The 8,133-nt window shown below is 52.4% G+C and overlaps 2 protein-coding genes across 2 annotated transcripts in view; one reads left to right on the top strand and one right to left on the bottom strand.

Annotated features, from left to right (window-relative positions):
* The first annotated feature begins 380 nt into the window (after positions 1-380).
* ARL2BP (ADP ribosylation factor like GTPase 2 binding protein) lies at positions 381-5,086 on the top strand. The gene is made up of 6 exons (XM_006752866.2): positions 381-400; positions 733-794; positions 2,073-2,179; positions 3,096-3,181; positions 3,382-3,478; positions 3,849-5,086. Exons 1-6 carry the CDS (start codon positions 396-398, stop codon positions 3,948-3,950), a joined length of 459 nt encoding a protein of 152 aa, XP_006752929.1. The 5' UTR covers positions 381-395; the 3' UTR covers positions 3,951-5,086.
* Positions 5,087-5,671: 585 nt separating this feature from the next.
* Positions 5,672-8,133, bottom strand: part of PLLP (plasmolipin) — a 16,806-nt gene continuing 14,344 nt past the window's right edge. The window contains exons 4-5 of the mRNA XM_015558783.1: positions 7,042-7,164; positions 5,672-6,252 (exon numbers count right to left, since the gene is read on the bottom strand). Coding sequence (XP_015414269.1) covers positions 6,136-6,252; positions 7,042-7,164 — 240 coding nt within the window. The 3' untranslated portion in view covers positions 5,672-6,135. The remainder of the gene's footprint in view (positions 6,253-7,041; positions 7,165-8,133) is intronic.

The raw sequence follows: 8,133 nt of genomic DNA on the forward strand, positions 1-8,133 counted from the left end.
CTTCGTAGGTGACCCTCCCCGGGCCCGGGCCCACTGGCGCTCCGTCTCGGCCTCTGCCCTTAGAAACGGGTCCCCTGGCGGGTGGGGGACTGTCAAGGCTCCGCCCCAGTCCCCGGGGTCGGTTCGGTCGCTGGTGCGACCCTTGGTTCGGACCCGGAAGACAGGAGGGCAGGGCGGGTGTCACGCGTTGACCAACGCCTCCATCACAATCCCCCACCCCCGCCTCCGCTCCTCTGTCGTCGGCCAGACCTGGCGGTTGGAGCTGCCGAGGCCCGGCCACGGGAGAGGACCCGCCGGCACCAGGGCTCCTGGTCGCAGTGCCCCCTCCCCAGCCGGCATCGCCCGCGCGGGGTCCCGGGTCCGGGCACCAGCAGAGGGGTAGGCTGCCGGCCAAAATGTGGTGAGCGGGCCCCACGGGAGACGTGCCGAGCAGCCGTGAAGATGGCCTAGGCGACCCTTTATCTGTCCCTTTTTGTAATTCTGTGTGTCACATCGGGTTGTCTGAAAAGTGGAGGCAGTGCTGTTCATCTTGGATGTCGCAGATGCGCCCAGTGGGTTTTATTCTCTTTGGAATTGTTAGATTGGACAGTAATTAATTCTGAAGCTGAGGGATAGGACGCCTATTTCGCTCTCCATTTGTGTGTGTGTGTGTGTGTGTGTGCATGAAAATGTACATAATTTAAAAAACAACAACACGATTTGAAACAGCACCTAATCCAGCATGTTTTCCAGCTCCTCCGCCTCTGATGCAGAATTCGATGCTGTGGTTGGCTACTTGGAGGACATTATCATGGGTAAGCCTCCTTGCCCGTGTGGCCTGTGCTCTTACGTCTCAGACCCTTGCTTTTAAGGACACAGAGTTAATTTTTTTTTTTTTTTGTAACACAGAGTTAATTTTTAAGAGAGACGACATCGAGCTGCGTATAGATTTTAATGTAGCACATGGTAATGTTAAACCCTACTGTCATTTGTCTTAGCGGCAAACAGCCCATACTGCTTAACGCAGCAAATCCCCACCGATTCCGGCCTCAGGAAGGAAATTTTCAGGAAAGCCGACACCTAGAAGTTACGGGGCTCTTGGCAAAACTTCAGGAAATATTGATCTACCTTATAGCAGAGACGAAGAGCAATTCAGTTTTTTAGTTTTTCCTTTTAACGTTTTCATACGAAGTAATGCCATAACCGTAGCGCATGTGCATGAATCAAACAAGGTATTTCCTGTTTGTGGGTTCATTTTGGCACTCATAATTCCTACTAAGGAATTGGCACGAAAGGTTTAAGACACATATGTGTGGGGGAGAGAAACTTGAAATTTGAGACAATGTTGTCTATTGACTTCAAGTCTTCTGAGATTGAGGAAAAGAAGGCTGCGATTTGGTGTTACTCGCTGTGTCTCACTCTAGTTTAGTCTGAAAATCACTGACCGAGTTTTTGTATGTCCAGGTAGGTATGGTAAAGGGTCATGCCCTCACCTGTAAATACAGATGTTTCACCACTAAGCTCTCATTCCATGTGGATCTGAGGGTTTGGGGGGGATACTGAGGAATACTTTGAGTTCTTTTGCCTTTTATGGATACCCTGTGCCCTGTGGGAAAATGAACTCCTGTAAGCCCCGACTATCACAAACTGGCTACGGCTGTTGTGTATATTTAAGTACAATTTTTAAAATACTAATAAAAAAGCCAGTTTGGCCCTAAACGGTTTGGCTCAGTGGATAGAGTGTCCCAGGTTCAATTCTGGTCAAAGGCACATGCCTGGGTTGTGGGCTCGGTCCAACGTGCAGGAGGCAGCCGATCAATGATTCCCTCTCATCACTGATCTCTCTCTTCCCCTCTGAGATCAATAAAAATACATATATTTTCTAAAAAGCCAGATGGCTAAGTGGGTCTCAGAGTGTCAGCCTGCGGACTGAAGGGTCCCGGGTTTAATACTTCCTTGAAACACCTTTAGTTTTCTCTCCTGGAGACTGACGGTTGAGAAACCACTCCTGACATGTAACTCCCGCCTGTTTGTAAATCAGAATGGTTTTCAGTTTGCATTAAAAATAATAGTTGTTTTTTATTGTGGTTCAGATGACGAGTTCCAGTTGTTACAGAGGAATTTCATGGACAAGTACTACCAGGAATTTGAAGACACAGAAGAGAATAAACTCATCTACACGCCTATTTTTAATGAATATGTAAGTGGATTTCTATTTCTCTTGCCAGAGATTAGGGTCTCATTAAAATGTGAATTTAGAATCAAAAAAATGCTGAAATTTGCTTGATTTTCAAATCTGCCACCGTACCCTGCCAGGAATTCTGTTAGAATCTGGTTTAGTTCTCATCTCCTGTCACTTTCCCGCACTCAGCTTTTGGGGCTGTTTTTCAAATATGTGATGATTTCATCAACTTTTATTTCACAAGCTGTTTGGCTTTATCATAATCCTGATTTCAGTTACAATACGTGGAGCCACCACACCAGGCATTTATATACTTTTGACCTTTTGGCTTTCGCACACTCTTTTCCTATTACTAACCCAGGTGTGTATGCCTGTCAGGTGAACATGAAAACCAAGACCAAGACCGCTAACTAGTGGGTGGCAAAACCAAGACTAGAATCCAGGAACTTCCATTCTTGACCCTTGTCCCCCCTCTGCCAAGGTTAGGGTCTCCTGGAATGATACCATCTGGCTGAGAATGGGTTTGAGCCTCCGGAACCTTCTTTTCTTAACGTAGCAGCTCGGCAATCAGCGCAGGTTCCCTCAGGCCAGGCCCAGCTTCTAAGGACCCTGGATTGCCTCTGTCCAGAACTTCTGTGTCTGTTCTGCACAGATCCCACCTGCCCAGGAAGAAAAAGCCACTTCATTCCTCACTTCCGGCCAGGGGTCGGGGGAGCCCTGCTGCTGCCCCTACTGGTCGGAGAGCGTGCATGTTGTTCCAGTACAATGACCGTGTGCCTCTCCCTCCGTGGGCCAGGCCGCCCAATAGGCCAGGAGCTGTGTTTTGGTCTCTGGTGTCCCCGGCACTCACCACAGGCCTGGCACATGGGGTCGGCTCTTAGGACAGGCTTTCTGAAAAGCAGTCCTGAGGTCTGACAAGATCTTTCTCACTTAGATTTCTTTAGTGGAAAAGTACATCGAAGAACAGCTACTGGAGCGGATTCCTGGCTTCAACATGGCGGCCTTCACGACAACCTTACAGTGAGTTGAGCTTGACTCTGTTTTGCCTTTTTCACCTCCCTCCTCCTGCGGTCTGGAAAAAAAGACCCTCTTCCTTCCAGCGTTGATCATCAAGGCTGAGCGCGCTTGGTGGTTGGGTCCCGAGTAGAAGGGCCTCAGAACCTTTGACCGAAGGCTTGAGGAGACGGTGTTCACCATTCATTCGCCCTTTCTTTTTGCAGGCACCACAAGGATGAGGTGGCCGGTGACATATTCGACATGCTGCTCACGTTCACCGATTTTCTGGCTTTTAAAGAAATGTTTTTGGACTACAGAGCAGTAAGTCACCTGTTTTTTCTTCTTTTAATTTTGTGTTTTTAGTAAGTCCCTCTTGCCTGTTCCGTTGGCCACACTGAACCACTTAGAACACAAACCACCTCCCAGCTTCTCCCTGTGAGCTTGGCCAGTGGCACCTAGTGGGTGTCAGTGAGCTGCTGGCCCCCTCCAGCCGGGACCTGGGATCCTTACCGAGGAATCCCGTTCTGTGGGTAAGACTGACCGTGGCCAGTGCTGAGCAAAAATGTAAATCACCCTCCCCTCCCGTGCTCCTGGTGCCCCACAGCCCCACCCTCAGCGCCTCCTTCCCCAGGCGGGCTCTGAGCGAGGGAGTTTTATGTCTTGTCTCTTGAAGTTTTCGTTTCCCTTGCAGGAAAAAGAAGGCCGGGGACTGGATTTAAGCAGCGGTCTTGTGGTGACATCACTGTGCAAGTCATCCTCCCTGCCCGCTTCCCAGAACCACCTGCGGCACTAGGTCCCCTCCAGCAACGGGATTGTTCAACATCAGCCCAGGGCACGGGAGAGGCGTCAGCTACAGCTGGCGACAGGATAGATCTTGGGGAGACCGGCTCTGTTCCGCAATCCTTCGTTAACATCAAGTATTGATGGAGGGAAAAATATGGTATGACCCTCCTGAGACCCGTTTCTTCAGAAAACCCTTGTGTTCGTAACCCTAGTGCTCCTCCCTCGGTGGGCATCTCTCTCGGGGGCTTGAGTCAGCACCTGTGGACAAGTCCACGCCAAGCATTCCACCTGGGGGCTGCTTCCCCCGCACACGTTGGGGTGTCACATCCGTGGGTTTCCCTGGTTGGGAGCATTTATCTGGGGTGTTCTCAAGCTGCTGCCGGACTTGAAGCTTCTGGAGCTCCTCTCACCACCGAGAGTCTTGGCTGTCTGAGTCACCGAGAAAGATGTCCTTTACCCAAAAGCTACATGTCCGAGTCAACGCCTAGTTTCACATCCGCAGTCCCCAGTCCCCGTGTCACTGTCTTCTGGTCCTGATGTAGCCCCCCGTTTCCAGAACTCTCCTTTAAGCATTTTTGAAAGAAACTATTTTTATAGATGAATACTCAGGCTAACCTAGTGGATATAATCTTGGAAGTTCCACGATTACCCACTTCAAGATCAAAGTATTATATGCTTTTTAGTTGTTAGTGCCGCGAACGTGGATGCTCCGTTGGCGCCCGCGAGTGTGTGCTTCCGCTGAAGTAGGTCAGGTCCCCTTTGCTCAGCATGTGGTGTTCGTGCAGGCTCGCGCCAGCTTTTCCTGTATAAATCCAGCTTTTTCTGTATAAATCCAGCTTTTTCTGTATAAATCCAGCTTTTTCTGTATAAATCTGATGGTTAGGTTTTCTGTTGGAACAGAGGGTCTGCAATGCTTTCCTGTCAAAACCTTCCCACCAGCACAGTGTCTGCTGTTTAGCTCGGCTCCCGGTGTGCACCTTAGATGTTTTTTAAAATAAAAATAAGAATCTGTACTGACTTCATGTGGCTGTTCTGGTTTTAAAGAATGAGCTGTATAGAGGCTGTGTGTTTCTGTACTGATGTGGCGCTCATTAAGTGCTTTTGTATCGTTAAGTAAAATTGAGGTGTTTTGCAAGAACCAACTCAGACAAGTTCTTCTGTCTTTATTTTTGTAAAAAACAAAACAAAAAAAATGAAAACAACAGTCACCACCAAGCTTATGACACCTCACCAGGCAAGGCCTTGACGCCCCACCTCCATGTCCCAAGTGTCCAATCAGCAGGGCCAGGGAAGCAGCCGTATTGACGGTGGCTTTCCCCAAACGGCTGTTACAAACTAGGGCTTGGGAAGGGAGGGAAGCCTTTGAAACCAGTTTTCATCATTGAGAAGTTGCTTAAAGCCAATCTGCTCTAAATAACCGTAAGTGGCCCTAGCTGGTTTGGCTCAGTGGATAGCCAGCCTGTGGACCAAGGGTCCTGGGTTCAATTCCGGTCAAGGGCATATACCATGGTTGCAGGCTCCTCCCGGCCTGGGCCCTGGTTGTGTGCAGGAGGCAACCAATCAATGTGTTTCTCTCACATCGATGTTTCTCTCTGTCTATCTCTTCCACTCTCTCTAAAAAATCAATGGAAAAATACCTTGGGTGAGGATTAACAAAAAAAATTAAAAGTCACTCTTTTAAAAAAATAACCGTAAGTGTGAAATACAGGGAAGGAAGAGCACGCTGTCAGAAAAGTCTCCAGCGACATGTTGGCTTGGGGGAGGGTCAGGTCGGAATTGTGTTTTAAGGACCCGGCACGGTTTCATGAGCTTGCTCCGCGCTCCTGGATCGGAGACTGTGATGACGATAAATACATGCTGCTGGTTAGGCTTATAACCGTAGGGTGGGTGGGGGCGGCAGGGCCGGGGTCCTCGTTAGTGTGCTTAGTGCTGGTGAGAAGGTGGGGCCCCGCCTCGGAGCAGACAGCAAGCCCGTGTCCCCCGTCACCTTCTGCTGAATAAGGGGGACGAGCAGTCTCGGCTGCTGGCTCGCTCCAGCCCACGCGCAGGCGACCCGGGCCGAGCCGGAGGGAGGATCGGATGCCTTAGGAGTGTTGGGTGAGCCCACGTCTGACGGTCAGACAGGAGCAAGTGTCTTTCCTTCTGGGCTGACCCGGCTGCAGCCTTCAGCCCCACGGTGGGCCGTGGTCAGGGGTTTAGGCATAGCCGCCAGCCATCTGACTGGTGGCCGCATTGCTGCCGACTCCTCGCCAGGCCTGGAAGCTGAAGAAAGCGCTCAGTCCGTAGGCGATCATCACTAAGCACGAGAAGAACTGAAAGGAGAGGAGACACCTGGCTGAGTGTCTGCAGCGCGGCTCGGGGGAGGGGTGACAGTGACGCTAGCAGGAAGTGGGCGGCCTGGGGCAGGCACAGTGGGGCCTCGGGCTACTCCATGACCCGGACCAGTTGCTCTGGCGGCCACACCCTCTCCTCAGCCGCACACTCATCGAGCATCTAATTGTTGGGGGCTGATGGTGCTGACATTCCATTCCAGTGGGGGGAACCCTTAACCACGCAGACAGGTATGTGACAGGCAGCTGGACAACACGCTAACAAGCGTCATGAGGGGCAGGAGCTTCTTTAGACACGAGGGATTTCGTTTTTCAAAAGGCAACATTCCAAAGCTACCCTAGGAATCTTCCGGAATCCGTTCGTGGGAGAGCCTTGAATCCCCCCAAGTGGTCTAAACCGAAAGGTCTTTGCATGTGCCCTTTGCAAGGTAAGGATGGGGGCCACAGTTTTTAAGATTCTCTGGTGGGGGAGGGGCGGGGCTGCCTACAATCCTAAGTCAGTGAGTTGCAACTGATTGACAGCCAAGTTCAAAGGTTAACCCAAACTTCCATTCACCACAAGGTATTTTCCAAGCCTGGTGCTCCTTTGGGCCTTTCTGTTAACTGTGGGGGGACCGAAGGCTGGGCTCCCCTGAGACCTGCTGAGTTAGGACGAGAACTCGGGAGGTGGCAGGTGCCTGGCCTCAGACGAGGGAGCGGTGGGGTCCAGGGGCCCAGCCCTCGCTCTGGCCGATCCCCGGTCACTGCTGAGCCCCAGGGAGCCGTACTCACGGAGGCAGCTGCGCGCTGGTTGTATTGCCGGGTGCCCTTCAGGGACGTCTGCTCCACCGAAGCGGAGCAGGTGATGAAGGCCGTGACGTAGAGAACGGCGGCGCCCATGTTAAACGCCATCAGCTGGGGGCGGGAGAAGAGAGAACTGGCTGCAGACGCGAGACTTCCCTAACTGGAACCTCACGGCTCCCACCTGCACCCCCCAGCGCAGCCAGAAAGGGCTGGCCCGTGAGGATGGGGATGGAGACACCTGAGCGGAGCACAAACATCAAGGCTGCGGGGAGCTGGTCGGGGGCAGTGACATGCCCAGCGGGCAAGACCCATTCCCCGTGGCAAGAGGCCAAACCCAGCCCGTCACTGAGTGCACCCGTCAGCTAAAGACTCCAGGCCGCTCCTCCATGTCCACTCCTCCATGTCCACGCAGGGCCGAGCCCAGGCCCCCTCCCCTCCTTCCCCCTGCAGGCCTGGGGGTGGCGGGTTCCACATCCCGCTCTGCCCCAAGCGGGAGGAATCTGTTCCCCTTTTGGCCACATTTTAGGCTCAAGGCCCCACGTCAAATGCCAGGGTCAGGCCCCAGCAGGACCCTGAGCGGACAGCCAGGCCCAGGGGCCTTTCTCCAACCCGTGACCCCTGGAGCCAGTCCATGGTCTTAACAGAGACTGCGAACTGGTGGCCCTCAGACATGCTCGGTTCTTCCCATAGTTTATTTATAAAATCACCAACATTGTAAAATTCGATTTCATATGAAAACCTGAAGATTTCATAAAATCTTTCAATCATAAAACACAAGATCTGGCACCAGGCGGCCTGCACACACTAACAGCAGTTGGAACCGAGTAGAGGGGGTCCCTGTGGGCCGATGAGAACTGGGCTCCCCGCAACCCACTCCTAACCCAGTACGCCTATCTTGCCAGCCTGGAAAAATCCCAGAAAAACCCCAACTCAGCAAGCCCAACCCAGCCTCTGGGAAAAGGCCCGGGAGTGTACGAGACAGCCTGCGTCATGGCCTGGGAAAGGAACCGCGTGCCATCACCCGTGAGGCTGAGGCAGTGGGGCCCCTCCATCTCCAGGGCCGGGGGGCAGGGGGGCGGG

This window comes from Myotis davidii, unplaced genomic scaffold, assembly GCF_000327345.1.
Source record: "Myotis davidii unplaced genomic scaffold, ASM32734v1 scaffold590, whole genome shotgun sequence".
NCBI lineage: Eukaryota > Metazoa > Chordata > Mammalia > Chiroptera > Vespertilionidae > Myotis > Myotis davidii.

Excerpts from the sequence above, each read along its gene's own strand:
- ARL2BP (XM_006752866.2), top strand. Across the intron at positions 795-2,072 it reads CTTGGAGGACATTATCATGG|ATGACGAGTTCCAGTTGTTA; the intron begins GTAAGCCTCCTT and ends ATTGTGGTTCAG. Across the intron at positions 3,479-3,848 it reads TGTTTTTGGACTACAGAGCA|GAAAAAGAAGGCCGGGGACT; the intron begins GTAAGTCACCTG and ends TTTCCCTTGCAG.